Source organism: Trachurus japonicus, chromosome 9, assembly GCF_045865225.1.
Source record: "Trachurus japonicus isolate A0001 chromosome 9, Traja_1.0".
Classification (NCBI taxonomy): Eukaryota; Metazoa; Chordata; class Actinopteri; order Carangiformes; family Carangidae; genus Trachurus; species Trachurus japonicus.
Genome location: NC_140915.1, coordinates 18623690 through 18647734, shown reverse-complemented (window position 1 = coordinate 18647734; position 24045 = coordinate 18623690). Strand labels below are relative to the sequence as shown.

General features: G+C 42.0%; 1 protein-coding gene across 5 annotated transcripts; it reads left to right on the top strand.

Annotated features, from left to right (window-relative positions):
* Positions 1–248: 248 nt before the first annotated feature.
* fkbp15b (FKBP prolyl isomerase family member 15b) lies at positions 249–19458 on the top strand. 5 transcript variants are annotated; one of them, XM_085786348.1, is made up of 30 exons: positions 249–440; positions 2564–2670; positions 2758–2836; positions 3063–3132; positions 3222–3296; positions 3831–3929; positions 4087–4236; positions 5535–5603; positions 6043–6186; positions 6305–6459; positions 6549–6597; positions 6907–7023; positions 8068–8149; positions 8286–8389; positions 8479–8566; positions 8827–8936; positions 9031–9129; positions 9564–9658; positions 10243–10345; positions 11434–11466; positions 12100–12271; positions 12969–13105; positions 13458–13613; positions 13757–13909; positions 14006–14098; positions 14306–14422; positions 15285–15392; positions 16515–17182; positions 18669–18777; positions 18926–19458. In XM_085786348.1, exons 1-30 carry the CDS (start codon positions 391–393, stop codon positions 19001–19003), a joined length of 3669 nt encoding a protein of 1222 aa, XP_085642474.1. In that variant the 5' UTR covers positions 249–390; the 3' UTR covers positions 19004–19458. The 5 variants fall into 5 exon arrangements, with proteins under 5 accessions (XP_085642474.1, XP_085642475.1, XP_085642476.1 ...); XM_085786352.1 differs by lacking the exon at positions 249–440 and adding an exon at positions 2123–2318; XM_085786349.1 differs by lacking the exon at positions 11434–11466.
* The last annotated feature ends 4587 nt before the right edge of the window (positions 19459–24045 follow it).

Here is a 24045-nt window from a genome sequence, read left to right as displayed (position 1 = left end):
ATTTGACAACTGTAGCTATCAGTCATATGGGAAAATTGAGACTTGTAAATAGTGGCTGATGATGCGACATGTGCATTTACCTGCCTCTGCACTGTCAACATCATAGACATAGACCCCCATAGACTGTATAAAGCAGGTCAACACAGTCTATGATTATAATAGATAATGGTCAACATGCAGTCACAGTCTTTGTCGCCCTCTAGTGGCGGCGCGAGGGAAGTGACTGTGGATCAGGTGGCGAGTCAGCTGACTGCACCACAAACAGGAAGGGGAAGTCGCAGCTAAAGAAACTAGTCATGTTTAAACAACTAACTCTGCTGTGCACTTGTTTTATTTAAGAGTAAAAAAAAAAATTAAAATTGAAATTAAAAAAAAGGCTTCGGACTGAAAATGTTCGGTGGAGACGATGAAGACGGAGACTTTCTGTCTCCAACCGGAGGGTGAGTTTGTTTCTGTCCACCGAGCTAAGTCTCTTAGCCTGTGAGCTAACTAGCTTCATATCAGGGACAATTGTGGTGGTTTATGGGTCAGATTTCATTTTAAATCTGAACCAAATATCGCGACTTCTATAGATAAAGATGCATTTTGTAATTTTGGTCATTTAAGTTTCTCTCCTGTTCATATTACACGTTTCGGAGCATGAGGCATACACAGTTTTATAAATGGTTAAGCTATAACATATTTTTTTATGTCTGTTTTATTCTTATACGATAATATTAAGCAAACCGCTTTGAATGGTGAGATTATGTACAGGTTGTTGTCTTTGAAGGACCTGTCTGATACTGACAGAGGTCCTGCTTGGTTTTGAAGTTGACCCCCCACCATCCTGCTGCTGCTGCTGCTGCTGCTGCTGCTGCTGGATGTTTTTAGTCAGACGTCAGGAGGATTGTCTGATGATCCCGTGACTGTAACAACCACATAAACCAGTTACAGATGGAAATCTGTTTCAAGTCAGGAAGTGCAGCAGTTCACTGAGCTGTCTAGGATATTATTTAATCAAATGCATCTTCTCTCATCCTCTGGCCCATTGTATCTCTGTTTTGGTCCCACTGCTTATCTGATGAGTTTTAGAGTAGAGTAAACTTTTTGTCTCGGGGTGGGATGTTCATGTGATGTTCATGTGTTACTGGCAGTAACAAAAGCAATTTACACAGTGTTTGACTGTTGTTTCGCAGAGGACATTGTAAGAAAAAACACATAAAAAACATCTTATTATACATAACACACTGACCTGGGTTATCACAGCACCACAGTGACATTGCTGCAATCTCTTGCAGAGGTTTACACTATGTTTTTATCAGCCGAGGCGGTTGCCCGTGTGCACAGCACACCTCAGTGTTTCTATGATGATGCCCGACTGATGTTTTGTATTTTAATGACCTCTGGCTAAAACACTAAAACACAGGAGCTGATCTTCGACCTCTATTTCTCTTTAATGAAGCTTCTCTGAGTCTCTCATGTGTTCAGGTCCGCATAAAAATCAGATTTTACATTCATATTCTAACCACTATCGAAAATAAAGTCATGATGTGTGCTTTGAAGAAAATAATTGTATTGAAATTTAAAATGTAACATTTTTAATGTGCATAGTAGGCTAGGCTATATTCTCAAAATTACAGATTTCTCTATTTTTCTGATAGGCTACTTCATCATAGCTTCAGGATTTGCAGACACTGACTTTATATTGTGATGATAAACCACAATTCTTTTTTTTTTTTAGGTTTATGTGCATTTTGTTGCATGTTGTAGGAATTCAGAGGTTGACTGAAGTCCTACAACTTTGCTATGAGACAAAGTCACTCGGTATTAATTTTGGTCGAGAAATGCTTTGCTGCATTCTCAGACTGACAGTGGAGTTGTGCTCTCCGGCCGGTTCTGCAGGAGTATGTGTGTGTGTGTGTGTGTGTCTGAGCTGGTGGACTGAGCAGTCAGTGCAGGGTCTGGGGCTGTAAGAGGGAGGAGTGCCCTGGCGGCTAATTCCTCTCACATGCTGCTGGTTAGAGGAGTAAGGTGAAGGCTTCTGCCACAGCCCATCTCCGCTCAGAGGAGACCCAGCGCTAAGTCGGATCTCCTCAGCTTTTCCCTCTGCTATGCTGTTGAATCTGCCACGGTGGTGTGAGCGCACCGGGAGGACAAGAGATCAGGGGTGGCCCGGGGCAGAAGCGTTGGAGCGTACACCAGGAGGATTTTGACTTACACATGCAAACAGGTAGCCCCTCCTCATCCCAGTTCCTCACCGTCGGAGATGAGGGCCTCAGGGCGTTCAACATGTCCATTTTTGGAGACTCCAGTGATTACCAGTGGAAGGAGTTCCAGGGGTCAGTACCAGGCAGCTGTCTCGTTGTAAAGCCACTGATTTCTTTAAGATAAGTTGGTCTACAGCTTCAATCCTCCATGGGAAGATGATGGGCCCGTACAAGCAGCTTTACCTGCAGCCTGACAGGCTAGGAGTGTCACCGTAGACGTAGAGTGGAACAAACTGCAGCCGACCGGTGGATCATGATGAATTTTATTCAATATAAACATATCTAGATGATCTTTACACTTGTTTTTTCCTCTGCAGAGCTAAGCTGGCTTCCCTGTTTGGACTAGACCAGAACGCCAGTCAGGGGAACGAGTCGTTTCAGTACACGGCTCCTAAACAGCCCAGTAAGAGCTCCAACCCGGCAGGTGAGACCCTCGCAGCAGAGACACAAGTGAGTCAAGCTTTAGCTGGGACGTGGACGTGAACTGAATATGTCTTTTGTCTCTTCTCAGCGCCGCCCTCACAAAAACAAACTCCACCACCCGGAGCTCCAGCAGTGTTATTTGCCACAGCAGTCCAAGCCTTCAGATAGTAAGGAGACACTTTTTAAAAAATAATACTGATGGAAATCTTGTCAGCTTTTGTCATGCTTATTAAATGTACATAACTCTGTGGCCTGTGAGCGTTCATGCCATGCTTCTCTACAAAGCTTAAAAACCTGATGCTAATTTCTATAAATCAAGTCACAATCCTCTAAATCATCTTACAGTCGATTTAAACAAAAAGCCTCTCTGCCATTTTTTTTTGTCCCGCCCAGTATTAACGGCCAGTATGTGAAGCAGGGCAAGCTGGGAGCCGCGGCTCTGGGCAACCACGCAACAAAAGAGGTTAGAGCTTTACTAACCGGTCACTTGTTTGAGATTACCGGTGTGACTTTTGATTCAGACGAATAACGCACCTCCTCTCCCCCCCGCAGTACAAACTGCTTCTGTACTTGAGCCAACAGAAACAAGTGACCGCCGCCAAGATTCATACGGGCTTTGTTTTCACGGTGAGTAGAGATGTGAAGAAGCTGGAATACTGAATGTGGACAAACACATAATCTTTAGACATTTAACAATGTATGGAGATACAATTAGTTCATTTCTAGATCTGTACATTGTCTGAAGATCTGTCCATATGCACGTCTGATTACATTTTGGTGGTAAAAGGTCAGTGTCACATTGACTTAAAGGGACAGTTCAACATTTTGGCAAATTGGCCCATTGCCATAATCCCTTTAGTCGTAGCAGTAGGTTCGTTACCTATAATTGTCGGTGCAAGCTATTTTTAGAACGGCGGAGCAGAGCTGTGAGCTGCTCAGAGCTACGCTACGGTCACGCACTGCCCGGTGACAGTGACCTCAGAAAACACGTTTTTAGCTCTTACTCAAGACACTGCAACATATCAGACAAATGGTTGTTATGTTATGTAACTCTGGGTAAACAGCGATGTAACCTGAATCTTGATGAAAACAGATGACCGTTAAGTTGTGGAGTCTTGGTTTTGTCTTTGTTCCTGATCACATGATCTTTGTCTGCTGCAGGTACAACCAAACAATTACTGCACTTTCTACGACGACCAGAGGCAGAACTGGTCTCTGATGTTTGAATCAGACAAAGCTTCGACAGACTTCTGCAAAGAGGTGAGCGACACACACCATCATCGGTCCACAAGTACCAGGATCAGTCTTCTGAAACCTCATGTATCAGTGTGACCTACGCTGTGTTCAAGATTTCATCAAATACGGCGACTTGTATTGTTCATCGGATGACGACTTGTTTTCCTTCTGTGTGCGTCAGGTGTGTTTGGCAAAAGCGAACAGTGCAGCCTCCTTGGACGTGGTGGTGGTTCAGGATCTGAGTCTTGGGGAGGGTCAGGGGGTGGAGAATGGAGACTCTCTGGAGGTGGTCTACACAGGCTGGCTCCTGCAGAACCAAACCTTCGGCCAGGTCACACACTTTCACCATTATGTCCTCTTTTCTTTTTGTGTTGCCTGGACGCAGACCAATCAGCAGCTCAGGTTTATTCACTCTGGAACAGTTTATCTTCTCATTCAGACAGGTTTCAGTCTGATGTTGAGTACCATACTGTTCATATGAATTATATACATATTATCAGTGAGTCTATAACCACAACTACATATGTTGATCCTGGAGCAGAAGTGTTTGAGATCAGACATATTGATGTTTCAGGATCAATCACCACTTGTTCTAGACCTGTTTGTAAATGCACATTGGTCTGGGGATGCCAGGGCCCAGTTGTTCAAAGGTAATCCGATCGGATTTTGGATAATGGATTGGATCAAATCTTGAAAATGGGTTGTTCAAAACCAAAAACGGATTCTGAGATCGGATTAGATCACGTAATCCAATCTTGGTTTTGATCTGGATAAAACCCTCAGTTTGTGTTGTTCAAAACTTTTCAGTAGGATCGGGATAACTTTGATCCAAAAAATCAGGATTATTCTGATCTCAGCAGTTGGGTGGATTCAGGGGGGATTACAGGAACAAAATGTGATTTAAATTAAATTCAAACTGGTCAAATAAACAATATTAATAAATTGGTATATATACAGTTATTGATTTATATTTTGCACCTAATTTTAAACCACAACAGTGATTAGTAAATAATGTTAATTTATGAATATTCTACAACTGAAAAACTTTTCCCCAAACTGAATTTAATGAAATTTGAAGTTTGAATCTTAAAATTTGAAGTTTGAATTTTGAAATTTGAAGTTTGAATTTGAAACACACGGGGAAATATTCACAATTTCACTAATGTACTGTATATTTGCTTTTTTCAATTTATTTTAACAGCCCAACCAGATGGAGTCTGGCTGTTTAAAAGACATTGAAGAAACAACAAAGAGCACAGAAAACAATACATACACTCTGTTTTCAAATAAACACACTTTGAGAGACCTAATGCTGCTGTTCTACCTGTTGTTAACAGACCAATCAGCCTTCATTGTGATGCACAGTCCCATCTAGAGCATCATTATCCGGATTTGGTAATCTTGAAAATTTGGATTTTGATCAGACTGATCCAATTCAACTTTGCTTTGAACAACTGGGATAAAAGTAAAACAGATTACGTGATCCTGGATAGCAAAAATGGGGATTTCAAAATCCGGATAATTTTTATCCAGATTACACCTTTTGAACAACTGGGTGTTATTTCCAAAGCCAGTGAAGTTTCTAGACACTTGAAACCACAACTCATTGAATCTCAAATATCATTTCAGATGTTTGACTCCAACCAGAACAAAGACAAGCTGCTGCGCATGAAAATTGGAGCTGGAAAAGTGATGAAAGTGAGTCAAGACATGAAATCAACAGTTTTATTGCCTGATTTGTTTTCTTCTATTTTAATTACAATCTTTTTATCGAGGGTCAGTCCAGTGTTGTTTTTAGTGCAGGACCAGTGTTTCTGAACATTTTTGCACCATGCTCCAGTGTTTATCAGGTGATACTGAAGTTCTGCCAGCTGTAACTTCCTTTCACATTAACCACAGCTTTTAGGAGTAAAATACAGAAGCAAAACTGTGGTGAAAACAAATGAAGTTAAGATTTCATTGTATCTACTTACTGCCCCATTTGCTTTGTCGATATTAAAATAGAAAAACAGGTTAACACTGTTTTTCAAAAATGAACTAAGTGACTGGCTGCATCAGGTTAATTGTCCTCCTATTTTTGTATTATTATCATCATGTTATCAACTGGTTATTCCTCTGCTGTCCTCTGTGTGAGCAGGGCTGGGAGGAGGGGATGCAGGGGATGAAGAAGTCCGGCCGTCGTCTCATCATCATCCCGCCCAGTTTAGCTTATGGATCCAAAGGAGTCCCTAACTGCGTCCCAGCTAACAGCACTCTTATCTTTGAAGTGGAGCTTCGTCGGGTAACGCCATCTGCTCATGTTGTTCACCTTCTCTAACAGCTGATCATTCCAATGTCCCCTGAATATTTCACCTACATCTTGTCTGACTTGTTTTTCTGCTGGTTTTATTATACCGTAGGTGAAGTTTTCCAAGGACAGCGGCTCTGACCGGGCCAGTGCCAGCTCCAGAGACTCTGCCGCTCCCTCCCCGGCTCCTTCCTCAGCCCCCAGCGTGGAGAATCTGACCCCAGAGCCTGCGGCGCAGACGCCCGTGCCAGGCCCGGGCAGACCAGGGTAAGAGTTACACCTCAGGAAACGGTCGACAGCAGCATCCTCAACTCTTCTGTCACCTCGTCTGATTTTGTCTCTTCCCTCTTCCTCAGGGAGCCGCCACTTCGTGCAAAGTCAAACTCCCTCAGTGAGCAGCTGGCGGTAAGCACCTTCACTGCTCCTTTTCTTCTCCATGAAGTAGTTTTTAATTCTTTTTAATTAGTGTTTAACATCATAGAGAATTTGATAAATCACTGATACAGTTGAACAAACATGTGTCTCCAGTGTGTAGACAGATAAATTCAGTGACAGATGTAGTTGAGGAAAAGGAAAAAAACAACAGAATTGAATTAAACAAAATAATGAACAAAAAACAGGGGTTGAGGAAAAAATAAGTCAAGAGCTGTAAATGGATAAACAAATTATTACATTATCATAATTATATAGCAATATTTTCTTTTCCTTATCCAGAATCCAGATGCCACGAAGGCCAAGCTGATTTCTCGCATGGCAAGGATGGGTCAGCCCATGTTGCCCTTTCTGGCAGGAGTGGCGAGCCAGCCTGAATCCAGCGACTCTGAACTTGAGGTAGGAATCTTGTGAATGAGGTTTTCTGTCTGTTGATGGTAAAGGGATTCTTGCTGTTAACAAACACCACATGAGACGATCTAAACACCAGGGGCCCGTTGTTCAAAACCTAGATAAGGAATTAACTTCGGGATATGTTTGTTATCTTGGCTGAATTTAGCCTGAAGTTGGTTGTTCGACAGCAGGTCAAAGTTATCCTGGTCAGGTTACTATGGTGATTTATTCCCTGCAGCTAGCCTGCTCCAGACCTGGCTAACATCCAGGCTTAATTAATTCTGTTGATTTATCTGTGAAACCAGTCACTCTAATCACAAATCAATCAATGTGCTTCATACAGTTATTCCATGTTCTGATGTATGTATTGGCCTAATTTTTAAACAAACAAAATACATTTACAAGGAAGAAAAAACATGAAACATTTGCAAGATTTATTAGTTTGTTTCTTTCATAATTAGGCCTGGCCTGGCCTTAATCAGCCTGGCTAGACGTTTGAACAACCAATCAAGCCAGGATGGTTTTATGAGACTTTGTCTAGCCTTGCTTTTCCACTTATCCTGGATTACAGTAAAGACAGTAAAAACCGCTTCAAAAATCATTGGTTCACCACCACTGCCAGAGGTAACAGACGTCTACACCACCCGCTGCAAGAGCAAGGCTCTACATATCCTAAAGGACTCTCACCACCCAGCACACACAGCCTGTTTGCCTACCTCCTTTCAGGCAAGAGTCTGAGAAGCATCTCGACACGCACCAGTGGATAGCTTCTATCCACAGGCCATCAGGCTGCTTAACAGTAGCTCTTAGTGCTAAGTGCTATTTTATGACTATTTATTTATTAATTGTTCTTTATTGTGTTGAGGGTTGAAGAGGTGTCTGGCACACTGCTTTTCATTGCATTGAACTGTACACAGTAACTGAACTAAACTAAACTTTTGAACAACGTGCCCCTGGGATCCTCAACTTGGAAACCTGATAAAAAAGACTATTTGATCTCACACATCTGGTGGCATCACTGAGTGTCTGCCTCTCTGCTCTTATCTCCAGGACACCAGTAACAGTAGAATGAAGGATCGACCTGTAGCTTCTCCAGTGCCGATCTCCAATGCTGCTCCGGCTGCAGCGCATGGTGAGCGTCCTCTCCCTCGTCATATGTGTGTGTTTTTTTTCCTGCAGCTCAGGATTGCAGGACGTGGTCTGTCATGATGATGATATTCTCTGTATGTGGAGTTATTGGTTTGATCTGTTAAATCTTGTCTCTGCAGTACATCCTCACCCTCACGCTGCTCCTGCACCTTCTGCCTTACTTCCCGTTATGACCACTGTTGCCCCACAGCCCGGGCTGCTGGACAACAGCCGTGCCTTTCAGGTGAGACTTGACCACAACATCTTCATCACTAAGAGCATAACACCAGGAGAACAAACCTGTAACATGAGTGCATTGTTCTGTCCTTTTAGCCTTATCCCTACACGCAGTCCTCTGTGGCTCCATCTCAGCTGCAGCCTGTTGGCCAGGTCTACCCCGCACAAACGGTCCCATACGTGGGTAAGAGCCATCACGATGAACTGTCATTGACACATGTCTGGTGTACCTTGATGTTTAGGGTTCATTTAGCTGTTTCATGATGCAACTCTTCAGTAGCAGCATTTGTAAGATAGTAGTCCTGGAAGGAAATTTACTTTTTTAAGTAGAAAAGTGCTACAAAGTCGTCCATTTACCTTAATATTACATAACTGTGAGAGAGCTTTGTGTTGCAGCTGTTGCTGTGTTGTTGTTCCAGTTGTGATTGTGTTGTTTTCCTCCAGGCTCCGGCGACCTGACTTCCTTCCTGATGACTGAAGCGCGCCAACACAACACAGAGGTCCGGTTATCTGTGGGAAAAGTAGCAGATAAAGTGGATCAACTGGCCTCGAAGGTAGAAATAGTCCGAACAAGAACAATGCTCATAAATCACCTTTAACAGAAAAGACATGAATATGCCTCTTTTGTCTTATTTCACTCTCTCACAGATCGACGACCTTCAAAGGCAGGGGAGTCTTTCCATGGGTGTGTCTGGTATGGCGATGGAAACCTCTATGATCATGCACAACATCCAGAGAATTGTGCAGGTACAGTACACACCTGAATAGCTTTGCTCCTTCTCCTTATGTTTTTATTCCTCCGGCAACAGTCAGAGGTCATCTGTCCGTCTTACTCTGGTGGCAAAGATGTCGCAGTAATGCCTTGATGGAATTTCTTCACATTTGGCACAAACATTCACTTGGAAGGATGAACTGATTAGATTTCGTGTTGGTATGAAGTCAGAACCACAGTGATCTGGCAAACGTTTTGGCTCAGTGAATGCAACCTTGAGTTACTTCCCTGGATAAACAGGAATGTAACTGAAGCTATTCTGAGTGGTGGAGGAGGACAAACACGAGAGGGGGATTCTAGTTTCTTATGCACATGTCGGTCGCTTCATTAAATCTTGTGACGTTGTGGGACTTGACACAAAGAATGAAGTGAAGAGTGTCCTTAAAAACTCATCTCTTGTCTGTTTTAGGAAAACGAATGCTTGAAGAAGGAAGTGTTTGAGAAAAGTTCTCGCATTGAGGAGCAAAACTGTAAGATTGGGGAGCTCATCAACCAGAACCAGAGGTGAGTCATGAAATGTCCGATAGTCACAGATGTGGCTGAACATCGTATTCTACCACTGAGGCATGAGATCTCTCTCATGATAATGTGGAGCTTTTATGGTTAAAACAACCATTATGTACATATGTCATGTTATTATTTTTCATTTAGTTTAAATTGTTGCACGGATTATAGTAATAATCAAATTCAAAGTGTTTTTTGTACGTTGTTTTTTTTAAAGCTCCATACATTATTGTAATTATTATAAGGGCAGATAAGGTGTAGTTTGACTATCAGTCCATAGAAAAATGCACACAGCCTGTATTCAGAAACCGAGCCCTAAGAGCAGCTGTTAGGACTTCTGTAACTTTGTGATGTCACAACAAAGCAGTCACTGCAACTATATCGATGTAACTGAATACAAATGTCATTTTTAGATTAATGACGTAAAAGCTGATGGGCAAGTGTAGAGAATGTATTGAAAGTGAAACACCACTATTTCAGACTGCAGATTGATCTCAACACTAACAACACTCTGAACTGATTCATGAAACTTAAGTAGATGAGTTTGAGGTGGATGTAATGTGGTTGTTCTTGTGCCGGTGCAGATACATGGAGCAGAGCAACCTGCTGATGGAGCAGAGAAACGACTCCCTCAAGTCATCCAGCGAACACAACCAGGCCAGATTCCTGCAGGCCGAGCAGGACAAGGTGAGTTAAAAGAAAACTCACTTATACTTGTTGTGACTGATGTGACTGTGTGTTCAAAGTGTAATAAGCTTGGTGTTGCTCTGTGGCTCACAGGAAAGATGGAGAAATGAATTTAGTTTTTGATTTTTTTTTAATGGTGAAACACGATGAAGTGGGGAAGCACACATTTAAAACATCTGCACTGACACATAAAATCACCAAGCATTTAAATAGAGACACTACTCACTGTTCACTGTAGGCCTAGTCCCTGAATGGCTGTGTCGAATGTGTGATTGAATGTGTGTTTTTTAATTTTCATTTTGTCCATTTATCTTTTTTGGTTCTTCTTTGCTGCCTCTGCGCAGAATGTCAGATCAATGGGCCTGATTATTGGTGATCAGCTATGAGGGGAAGAGAGAGAGCAAGACAATACCATTTTTTTTTATCCACCTCATGATTTGTGCGCCTACTTGCAATACCTTCTTGGCCCAGCAGGGGGCCAGGGCTTTAGGTTGGGAATGAGATGCCTGAGGGGAGCGTCTTCAAATGTGGCACAAATGTTCACTTGGAGCTCAGGATGAACTCATTGGATTTTGTTTATCAAAGGCCAAAAGGCACTGTGACGCACAATTCATACACTTCTTATCACTCATTTAATACAAATGTCTGTAAGAATAAAATGATAAAGAACCGTCACGGGGCAAATTCACCGTGACTCCCTGCCACTGAGGAACAGATGGTAGATTTTATTTCCAGCAGCATAACTCTGGTTGTTTGAGATGTTTCCATAACAGGTTATCATATTCTGTTGCTTCCTTTGAAGCTTCTCTGTATTTGGTGATTCTGAATCTTTACGGTTTTATTGATTATAAAAACAATAAATAATGCGTTTGCAGTACAATTGGAGTAGCTTTTATTCTGCACAGTCAGAAATACACTGAGCACTGTCAGTGGAGACTAGGTTGGTGTTTACTGAAGCATGCAGTGTCTGTTTCCTGTTGCAAGTCTGATGCTAATACTAAATGCTCCACTCTTTGCCAATTTGGTCTCTCCCTGGTTGTCTGTGCTTCTCTGAGGAAAATCTAGCATTTACTGCTCTCTCTTCCCAGCATGCACTGCCTCAGGACCTGGGCTCTGGCCAGGTGAGCCTGTCTCCTCTGTGTACTGCTACCAGACTGGGGTCAAACAGTATCTGCAAAATAAAATAGGTACCACTGTGTACCAACAAACAAACAAAAAAACTAAACAACATGTTTAAACGCAGAGACAAAAACCTGTCTTCTAGGATGATGCCGATGTAGAGGGAGAACAACATATGAATCCCAGGTCACAGGACACAGTTTAAACAACCGCAAATGATTTCAAATTCACTTTGGATGATTCTGGGACCAAACATCTGATCTGATCTGATCCTGTTTCCAAAAATACTGCACAAAATGACAAGATTCATGTCTCACTACTAGTTGACCCCGCTGTAACTGCTCTCACCGGATTAATTCTCTTTATTTCACTCTTCGTTTTCATTTGAGCTAACTTTTCTGCCTTCATTTTTCTTTCTCTCTCCTTTTTTTCCATCAGTTATCACTCTCCATTTTTCTTCCACAGAGTCATGCTGCTTACACCACCACCACCACCACCAGTAGCCACTCATCCAGGCTGTCACTGTTGTGTATCACTGTCTGTTTGTGGCCTGGGCTTTGATTAAATGTAGACAGCTGCCAGCACACCTCCTCCTCCTCCTCCTCCTCTCACCCCTCCCTCTGTCCTCCCGTCAGGTCCGACTTACGGAGGATCTGGCCTCCTCCGCGTCCCGACTCTCTCAGCTGCAGCTGGAAGCCACAGCTCACCAGCAGAAGGCCGTAGAGCTGCAGAGTAAACTGAGCTCAGCGCTGCAGGACAGTGAGAGCCACTGCCAACGCATCGCTGCCCTGGAAACACAACAGGAAGGTTTGTGTTGATGTAGATTGGAGGTTTTAGGCTGTAATGAACTCTTAATATTAAGTCTATCCTCATTGGAATGAACGGGGTGCTCAAACTATTTGTAACATCTCTATAATGAGCATGAAGTTGAATTAACGACACTTTAAAAAAGTAAATTAAATCAACTCACTATCCTGGTAATGTGAATGTATATGGTCATCATATGTGGTTTTTAACAATTATGATTCACAATATGTTGACCAGCTAAAACAAATGTGTCAATTCTCATCTACTTAACAGTCTCATGACATTTTCCAGTGAGGTATGGAGAGATGCTGAGGAGAAGAGATTATTGTGACTTTTTTGACTGCAACCTCTATGAAAATGTAAATCTTTAAAAACAAATGTCACTTTTAAAAAGGCTTAATAAATTATGGTGCATTAGGGGACTATTTTTAGAGGCAGATGAATAATTATTTGTTCCATTAGTGAGTATTTGGGGCAGCAGGATGGTGTGTGGAACAAAGTTTAATCCTAAACAAAAGTACACTTTTATATTGGATATTGCAATTGTTACACAGGTCACTTGAATCAGGCTCTTGAAGAGGAGGTTCATTAATTCAGTTAAATTTAACTAAGTCTAAGACACACTGTTTCTGTTGAGAAAGACCAGGATTGACTCGGATGACATCAAGTTGACGCTGGTCTAATGATTTTGTTTCAGAGCTGAAGGAGACGGCAGAGAGGGCTCAGGCCCAGTACCGCTCAGAGAAGCAGCGACGCAAAGAGATGGAGCTAAGAGTGAACAACGTAGAGGAGGAAGCGCAGGACCTAAAGACCGATAAAGAGGGTCTGGAAAGAGTAAGTGCATGTTGTACTTTTTGTCTGTCTGTTTTGTCACTTAACATCACCTCACACACAGAAGTTACCAAGGGAACAAGGATTATATGTGATTTGATGATGTGGCCTTGTGAAGTATTCTGCCCCTCCCCCATGACCTTGAGCGCTTTTGTTTGCACTTTTATGTTGTTGTCTTAGTTTTAATTGCATGAAATTGCCATATTACCAATCCATCCTGTAATGATAATGAAAAAACATGAACAAAAGCTGAGATGTTTTATTTCTGAAGGTATTCAGACTCTTGGCTGTGGTCAGGTACTTTCTCTGTGCTTAAAACCTCTAAAGTTGTTGTCCTTTTATTTATTCCTGTAAGACTCTACAGGACAGAAAGAGGAAGTGGCAAGCCGAGCGGCAGCGTCGGGACGAGGAGGTGGAGGAGCTCCGCAAGAGCAGCCAGCAGGAGGTGGACAACCTGCGAGCTCAGCTTCGCAAGGCCAGGACCAGCACTGACAGCGCCGTATCTGAACAGGTAGTGTAGGAAAAATGATTGTGATGATGTGCAATTAGTCTCGTCTCTGAACCCCTTACATAAGTTTCTACACCAGTTAATGAGCGCATGTTCATTCCCCTGGAGTTTCGCTGACCACTCACAACTCGTACTCTGTGTTGCAGTTGTCTCAGCTGCAGGCAGAGCTCGACGAGGACTGGAAGCGCAAGTCCGAGCAGATGCTGGCCACTGCTAAAGAGCAGCACAGGAGAGAGCTGACCGACCTGTCAGAGCAGAGAGACGCTTTGCAGGACAAAGTAACACAGCTGGAGGAAAAGGTAAAACACACACACAACATATTAAATGATTGTATAGTATATTTAAGTGTGAGAATGTGATGTGTGATCATTCCTGCTCTCTCTCACTCTGCACAGTTTACAGCTCTGAAGCAGTCGAGAGACTCGGAGGAGCAGAGGTCTCTGCAGCAGCGCGGTCAGACTGAGGAGCTTCAGGCCCTGCAGGAGAAAGTAAGAGGGACGACGGCCACCAATCAGCTGATGGCTCTGATTAGATTAAATCATCATCGTCAGGGAATGCAATTCGTCATGGACGTGACATAAGACTTTGTGTTTACGTACACAACTTCCATTCATTCCTGGGGAGAAAAACATCCCCAACACAGATACACACACACACACGCATGCATGCAGTCACTGTATGTTGTTCTCTATCAGTACACAGCCTTGGAGAGGCAAGGAGGAGCTGTGAGGGAGAAGCTTGAACGAAGAGTAAATGAACTGGAGAAGGAACTGGAAGAGAAGGAGAGTTCAGGCACTGACACTGCAGCAGAGGTGAGGAGTCACACACCAGTTATTATCCAGACCAGATTTCCATCAGTAATGAGAAGATTTCTTGTTGTTTATATTACTACTTCTTTATTTTATTTAATCAAACCTCAAAATGTATTGAAGTTTAACATTCGCACCCTGAGGTGAAGGTTTGAGATCTCCATCATGATTTATTTTTTTCTCGGGGTCGTGGTGAGCATGTCGATCTTGAGATGGTGCAGGTGACCCTGTGTGTTCGGTAAACAACAACTAGAGGCTGATTTTACAATTTGCAAGCGGTTGTGAGAGATGTGGCCAGTCACATTCACAACTTTCTTACCCTTTAAACTCCAGTCTGTCCCCATCATGATGCAGTGACAGTCTTGGTCAGTTTCCAAATATAAATGGAAAAAACAAACAAAAAAAACCCCAGATAATTGGGGTGGATGTGTGATATTTATATCCCATGCCTGATTTCATCGAGTAAAGCGATATAACTAAATAGAGCTGAGCATACGTGCAGTCATCGTTTCATGGCACCAAGATCATAAAATTCCCCTGGATTCTTGGAGCCACGTCCTCGTCTACGCCTCCTCTCACACTGAGTCACCCAGACACTAAACCAGTGTGATACAATATGTATGAATATTAATCCAATTCAAAAGAATGTAGTAAAATTCCCTTTTGTTATATTAATATGTTCAGTATATGTTTTTGGGTTTTGATTCAACACTGGTTCATCATTTATGAGGCTGCAAGAGTCTGACGGACAATGAGACAAAGATAATGAAACAATTCACATCATCTGTATAAGTTGATACGTGTGTGTGACATGACTCATTCTCACTGAGCAATGAGAGTGAGCCCAGCTGTTTGTGCTTTGCAGGTGAAGCGTGTGATGAATGGAGTGTTTCATTCTCTGCGAGGGGAGTTTGACCTCAGTGAATCCTACAGTGGGCAGGCTGTGTTGGCCGTGATTGTCTCCACCATCAAGGTAGGTTGTAAATAAATGGAGTCAGGTTCTGTATCCAAACTGTATTTAACTATTGGTAAATGTTACAGTGAGTCCCTGATTCTCTTAGCATCCACAGCGTTCCCGATATTTCGATTTTATTTGTGGTGGCCGGTGCCCAAATCAGCACTGCCATCGCCACGTATTCATTTTTTCTATTTTGTTTTGGTTGGACCTCAACATCAGGACGAGCCCTGTAGTTTTAAATCTCACTGACTGACTGATGTCTCTACCGCTGGTCAGTTGTTTGCTCAGCCACCGTCCACTGAGCTTTTCAGGAAGAGGAGGAGTGCTTCCAGTACGCTGAGCCTCGTCTCCATTTCAGCAAATAAACTACTTTTATTACATGTATCATTATTACTAAAGGAGACAGAGGAAGAACTGAACATAAGACACAGTGAGTGGAGAGAGAAGTAGTCAGTAACAAGGCTTCATGCTAATGACTACAACAACAAACAGAGTGAGTAAGACATAAAAACTCTCCTCTGATTAAAAGTCTGTTATCGTCTGGAGTTGAAGTAAATAAAGATTTAACTGTTGTGGATCCAGACGGAGGCTGTGAGCTGTGTAAGAGACAGTCACTGTGGTGGTGTTTGGGCGTAGTCTTTGACCCGGGAGCCCAGGTTCAAGTCCAGCCTGTGGCCCTTTGTTGCATGTCATCCCCTCTCTCTCCACCCCTTTTTCTCCCTCACTATGACTCTAATAAAGGAATATGCCTGAAAAAATGACATAAATAAATAATGAAACACAGTCTGTGTCTTGTATCTTCCTCTCCTCTGTTTGATCATTGTGAAGTAGATAGAGCTCTTTGCGATCAATTCATCTGTTGGGTGATTTTGTCAGATGATCTCACTTATAAATAAAATTTAAATAAAAAACATCCTACACTTCCATATCTGTCACTCAGGCTGCACAGAACATGCTGTGTGTGCTGGCATTGGGCTCACTAGCCAATCACAGTGCATAATCAACCGATGGGTCAGTCCATATCAATGAAACCTCACTGTGTTTTCTGTAATGGAGTCGGGCAACACACTCGTGTTAAGGTAGACATGTGTTGGTTATTTCTTCAAAAACTCTGATTCTTCAATTTCTTTTCACCAGAATGTAACTCTGCAGCTGCTCAGTGGCTCAGACGCATCGTCTTCCCTCCGCAAGAAGGAGGAGGAGGAGGAGGAGGAGGAAGCAGAGGAACAGGAGGAAGAAGAAAGTGACGACATGAAACAAAGAGAGAAGGAGCCTCATCAGAACGTCCATGTGAATGGAGAGAGACAAGTCAAAGAGGAAGAAGAGGAGGAGGAAGAAGAAGAGGAGGTGGAGGAACATGTGGCTGAGCCCGGTCCTCACCAGGTCGGTGAGACCCAGATAACACAGGAAGTAGCAGCAGAGCCGGAGATGGAGACGGAGACTGTGACTGTGACTGAGTCAAAGACACAAAACCAGACAGAGGCATCGCAGGACACCGATGTCCACACGGCTTCATCCACTGAGCAGAAACCACAGGAGGAGACGACAGGAGCAGCAGCAGAGTCTGAAGCACAGCAGGAGCCGAGAGAAACCCCCGCAGAGCCAGGAGGAGACACGTCTGCACATCCACGTGACGGACTTGACGAGAGCTCGCCACCTGAGGACGGACGGGAAGGTGCGTCAGACATTCGCAACGTAGAGCACGAGGGAGAAACGAATGCTGCTTCTCAAAAAGCCTTCGGACCCCCAGCTAACCCCCCACCACCACCGACCGCACTTGAGGACGCCTCAGGAGAGGACGCACGGTGAGTTTGTGGCATTAGCAGTCACTGAACAGATTATTCTTGACAAACCATGGTGGGTGTCATGGAGGTGATACAGCATTGTTTTGATTGTCATCGTCATCACGACACCGACATGCACAATAACATCACTTTGCCTGAAATACGATGACTAGGGAGAGGGTTAAATTATTGTTCTGTTTAACTGATTGATTATTCATGTGCAATTTGTTCAATAAAGGTATGCTCAAAGTATTTTTTTTCTATTATTCAAAGCAGTGTTTTAGGGTACCTATTGGTTACCTACCTATATGGTTCATATGCACACTTAAATATTTGCTCATTTATCGCAAGTCATATCATCATCACAATATTGAACAGTGTCATCGCACATTTTGCTCATATCGTGCGGCCTAATTTGAACTGTTCTAATTTACAGGTGATGCTCAGCCACACACTGTCCAACAGGAAGAGAAGTCAGCACCTTGTTTAGATTGGATAACTTTATTAATCTCCACATAATATGATTTTTTTAAAAAAAGAAAAGACACAGCTCACAGCAGACAAGAAAGGTTTTTTATACTTAATGAGTCAGAAATACCTATATATGAACAAATTATAACAGTTTTCATACACTGATGCAGACTTGGCAAGATTAATCTTTCTGATGAGTGACTATGATTTATAACAGGTAAAGGAAACCTTATAGTAGGTCTGTATGCATCAAAATCATCATATTGTGATTATATTGGCAGATATTGTCTATCTATGCTATTGCGAATCAAATGGTCATTTTTGCTTTTCATTTTCACTTAAATATAAAATTGATGATGCGATTTTTGTTTGTTTTGTTACAAAAACAAACATGTCCCTTGATGTCTACACCCAATATTTTAGTAACGCCTGGAGGGAGCGTCTTCAGACTTGGCAAAAACACTTAGTGGTCAAATTTCAAAGGTCAACTTCACACATTTTGGCAGCTTTGTGAACAGCACATTGCAAAAACACAAAGTGTTTTGGTAGAGTCTTGAGATCTTAGCTATCCCTAAACGGATTTAACTCCAGAGATGGTAATTTATCCCAAAATGTAACTGCAGAGTACAAAACAACTCGAAGAGACAGGAAACACATCTCAGCACCAGTTCAGTGAACCTCTTTGAAAACTAAACCTTATACTTGTGCCATGTCATTATTCTTATTGCTTTATGTTAACAGCGGTACTCATTTGATGTAAATTTTAACTCATAATTCTTGTTTTGTCAAAGCATCCTTGAATGCACCAACCACAATCTAAAATCTGTTTGTAACTCGTTACCCCCTCTCGCCCCCATCCTTACTGATGTATACATGTGATCCTGCACACTAACCGTCTAAACTGTTGTTTCTTGTTTGCTTCATCCCTGTTTACATTCTCCCTCTCTTCCTCACTGTGTTTGTGAACCCCCCCCCACCTCCTCCGACTTTCACCGCCCACCCCCCCGCACTCTCTGTCTGTCCGCTGTCATCTCAGTCTGACTGGGGGAATTGGTGAGAAAAATGGAAAGGAGCCATTTTTCCAGATCACTCCTCCTGCCAACCCCCCGACAGCAACCAGCGAAGAGGATGATGAGGATGAAATGGTGAGGAAGGAGCCGAACCCCCCTCCCCCTCTCTCTCACTCTTCCCCAGTGTTGTTGTCAATTAAATTCACTACTGAATTAACTGAATCCAATCGATGCAGTGCTGTAGAACAGGATTCATGTTTTCCTGTCTCTTGTCTGTGTCCAGAGCTTGAAGGGGCGTCCCCCGCCCGCCCCGCTGTTCGGCGAGGACGACGATGAAAACGATCTGGACTGGCTGAACTGAGATGAACACAGAGTCCCGTATAGTTTTAAATACTGACGCTCAGCGAGTTGCCTCGGCCGGTTGGGCAGCGAGGACGGGGACAGAGGCCGAGCGGCGGTCTGACTCTTCACCGGTGTGTTGCTCTGCTGCCATGGCAACCTGGAGAACAAGCCCCACAACCCGAGGCTCTGACTCTGGATGAAATAACAAGCCTGTAATTCACAGAGGAATCAAATCAAATCGAATACTTTTATTAATTAATTATGTGATATCTGTCGGTGATGTCATTAAATACCAAATTTTTACCTGGCACTGTGCAGAATAGTTAGTTTGAATCAGCCGTGACCCTGTTGTCGTTGGTTTTCAGATTGTACCATGGTTGTTGATTATTAGCTTGCTGCTTTAAAAATAGAACTTTTACACAGTTTTGCTAACCTGAAATTCAATTCAGAAAATAAAGGACATGGAAAACGTGACCTTTATCTTTTCTCTTGTTGTATCGTTGCTGTCGTTCATTCAGTCTCTATAGTCTTTCACGGTTATCACATGAGAAAAAGTGCCGATGAGCCAGCTGAGATTCAGAAGAGCAATGACAGTTTTTAAGCAACAGATCTATGATATTAGTTGTATAATATTATATTAGTGAACAGGAAAAAAAACAACAACAGACTGATTTGTTTTAGCCGTCTTTGACTTTTTATCAATTATTGAGCTGGAGTGAGAGAGGCTGGACACAGTAAGGACTGCACCTGAAAAGAGCACACACTCTTCCTGCTGGGACACTGTATTTATGTTTTTGTTTGTTTGTTTTTGTAAATCAAACAAATTCTTCTTTTCTGTGATTAAAGAAAATAGAAAAATGAAAATGAATCATTTAGCTCTCAGGGCTTCGGTTTCACAGATGAAACAAAACAAGAAAAACGGCTTTTGTATGTGACAGTTGATATTTCTGGGAATTCAGCTGAAAAACAATTCATGGTGGAGTTAGATTTGCTGATGTACATCAGTACATGTAAATATGCAGCTTGCAGTTATATTCAGAACCAACTATCACTGTGTCATTTGCTCATTTGTGTGTTTCCAGATGAGCAGTCATAGCTGAGCTGAAACTGAGTCTGGACCTTTTCCCTGCAGTGTAAAGGATCATCTACAATAATCTGTACTTCACACATGATCAACTTCAAATACAGCAGAGAAATAAAATGCTACATACTGCTTTTTTTTTTTTGCTCCCATGGGTAAAGCCCCCCTCTGTTAATGAGAGACCCAACATCAGGCCACTCTGATCAAATCGGATGTATTTATAGATCACATTTAAAAGCTGAACAAAGTGCTGAACAACACTGAGAAAGCAGCCAGCACAGAAAATTAAAAAACAAAACACCAGAACAGAAATAAGCAAGCAGACCAAAATGAGGGAGACAAGTTATCTTCGCTCAAATAAGTATAAAAAAAACAAAAACAGCTGAGATTTGAAGGAGGAAGGGGCCTGGCTGGCTGTAGTGTGTAGGGGGTTCAGAGGTCTGTATGATGTGGGCGGGGGAGCTGATTCATTGAAGACTTTAAAAATAATCAACAGTACCTAAAAATGTATCTTAGATAAGTGAACTGAGTGTGTGTGAGATGTTGATGTTGTTGAGGTCATACTGGGTCTAAATCAATGCCTTCTCCAAGCCTAGTCCCTGAGGTGGAGGGCCTGGACTAACCTGGGCGGCTGCCGGTGTTCTTTTGCCCCCAGGGGCAGCAGGAAGGAGGCGCTGGGCTGTTCTCCACCTGGAGGTCACTGTCTGAACACGGCCGGGGAGGATTTGACTTGACGCAGCCCTTCCCTTCCTGTTGTGTCTGCAGAGCAGCAGGTGTCACTGTAGAGTCACTGAGGCCCATGTGAGCACAAACCTGTAATGTTCTATACCAGAGAGAAATCAGATAGTCGTATGAATTATTATGTAATGTTTGACTCAACATTTACCACAACTATTGTTTTGTAACATGATATGATCCATTTTAAAAGGATATTGATTTGCGTCCATAATAATACTCACGAAATAATAAGGTAAAAAATCTATCAAAATATAAAAAGAAAATGTTTCAAATATTATATTATTTTTTGCATGATAAATAATTAAATTTAAGTAAAACATACTAATATTTTTTAAAAGTGCAACTCCAAGAAAAAAGTGTCATTTATCATTTTTTATAACGGAAATGACATTTTGCAATACGTGAAATTATTTATCTTTGAGGAATTGAACATGGGTGAGTAGGCCTGGCCTATAAACATACCATGGACTTTTGATAATAACATTTTGAATATTTGAATATTCAAGACACATCAAGTATTGCCTTCATATTATACATTTTTAAGATCAGACTGAGATAGCAGTCGTTATCATGGCATCTCTTCATACAACAATAAAGTGTTTAAATGCCAATATATCAGTTTATAACAGATTTATTATTAAGTCATCAATCATAAAATTAATTAATTATTGATATTAATAATTTCAAATAACTTTAAAACAGATTATGTTAATAAAAACTGTTCCATGCTAACTCTGTGATTCTGAAGAAACTTGGTTCATTCACAGTAATGCTCGGTACGGTGGCCTACAGAGCTCAACACACTTCATCTTAAGAAAATAGGCCAAATGTAAATAGACAAAACCTATGAAAATATTATGTAAAATATAAGTGGTTTGACAACACGTGCTGTACATACTCACAACACAACAGCAGAGTTTGTATGTGACAAAAAAGCCAACTGGGATGCGTTTTTTGTTTTTTTTTCTAATTTTTTTTAATAATGTTTCTCAGTCACAAAGTATTTGTGGGTCTCCAGCTTGGAACATCACTTAAGATATTTTTGTGGCTTATATTCGTTGCGTTGTGATTATTTGCACCAAAAAATGTATGATATTTTTGGAATTTGTTTGTGTTTTGCCTGTTTGCATTTGTTACTTCGCAGTGAGCTCTCAGTGCTTCAAGGCCTAGTGTCATCTTATCAACATTGTCTGGATAACAACATTTCATCCATTCACCTTTGCATTCGTGTCACCTCAATATGCAAATGAGTTGGTTTTTGACTTGTCACCAACTACAGTGTGTTGTAGGTCAAGCACTGTACCGCCATGGACAGGCATCATTCATTTCTACGTCACTTTTGCGAGGGAAGTCTTGCTAACTGCTGCTGCTGCTACAAGTAGCGTCTGTCAAGCGGCCTAAACTAGCAGGAAGAATTTTCACACCCCAAACCCTGAAGAGGTTTCAAAGAAGTCTTTGAATAAATGACCTCAATCCAACCGAATATCAGCACAAACAGCCCTGTCTAATTTTAGATGCCACTAACACTGAATGTTTGTCATTGGGTATTAGTGCATGCTGCTAGCTGCTGAGCAAACAAATGATCTCGCCGGGTTTGCTGAGGGAAACGTCAAATGAAGGGAAAAAGGTTGAGTGTTGCCAGGCCTGTTTTTATTCACAGATACAATACCTGCTGTGCTGTCACCTTTCAATCAAAAAATGAGTTCATTTCCATTCCTACTGTATACTGGTTTTCCAACAGCCCCAGACACGGGGAGCTTTATGTGTTTGTGTCCCAGTTCCCTCGGGGGAGCCCTGGAACATTTTCTGTTTACGGCTTTACTGTGATAACATTTTCCCCTCTGAATCACAGGCGGCTCTGTGTAGTGGTGCCACCTTTCCCCTGCCCACTAACAGGACACACTCTGTCAGTTGGCTACACCACCAGCTCCCACACTAAAGGCCCTTTGAAATACCAGTTTGTTTATTCTAGTGGACTAAATGTGCAGTGTGCAGTTTAAGACACCTCAGATTCACTTGAAGGAAAGGCAGCATCTGTGTTGATGGCTCTGGCCTCTGTCATCTTTTGAGAAATCGCCCTGTTTCTTCATTTGTATACTCGATGCGTTTTTCATGTACTCACAATGTCGATACAGTATCTCCTAACATTGTGCTTTACCTGGTGTCTTGTCCTTATGTGTCTTTATTTTAAGGCTTGGGTGTTATGGATGGAGACTCCACCCCTGCGCCCAACTTTAAATTTGCAAAACTAAGTTTACCTCCCTTTTTGTTTTTCAGAGTAAACTAGGAAACACTGCTCTCCACTGCAGCACAGATTGGTTTGTTAAAATCCTCGCACAAATAATCAATGAACTATCACGGTCAAAATGCTGTTCAAATGGTCTTCATTCAGCCCCTCATTTTGATAATGTCATAATTTTTTAAAATTTAGAAAATATTTCGAAATAAAGTCATACAATATATAGCCTACAACAAAATATCCTAATATTATGAACTCAAAGTCATAATTCTATTTTCACAAATCTCCCTGTTTTGGCTCAGACAGAAAGAAATTAGCTGTAGGGACTAAAATCGTTTTTGTCTCGAGCTGTAAACTTTTTTATTTCTGCTGTAAAGTTGAGCAATTTAACACGGGAATCTATAGGGATTTAGTAACTTTCTGAAACACACTCCAGTGGTCATTAGAAGAACTGCAGTTTTTCTATGTTGCCTCATTGTATGGCCTCAAAGGATGTTAGTTGTCTCATCATGGTTTCCAGCTGAATGTATAAAAGCAAGGTAAATGTTGGACTTATTGTTAGACAGAATTTCTATTCTGGTCATGTCCTCTGCTTTGTGTCTGTTATCTTTACCCTCACAGACGCACAAACATGGCTCCAGATGCAAATTTGTGTGTAATGTGAAGAAAAGCAACATATACAAAGGTGTGGCCTATGGAGTCTGGTCCATTGAGGATTTATGCTGTGGTCACCAGCTGTGCCAGCTGTTGCACTTGAGTTTTTAATGCCCCAGTTTATTCAGTCATATAAAATAGGAGTCATTCGATTGAAGTGTGCTTTATCAAAGCTTCAGTATTGGCTAAAAAGTGTTTTGGGAGGTCACACTGACAAATTCAATCACGTCCCGATGTTGCAGAGATATTGTGTCCATGAGAGTGGGATGCATGGAGAGACAGTCAACCAGAAAACAAAACGTCTGGGTCTGGCAGTTGCTGACATGGAGGCACAACAATAACTAACGAC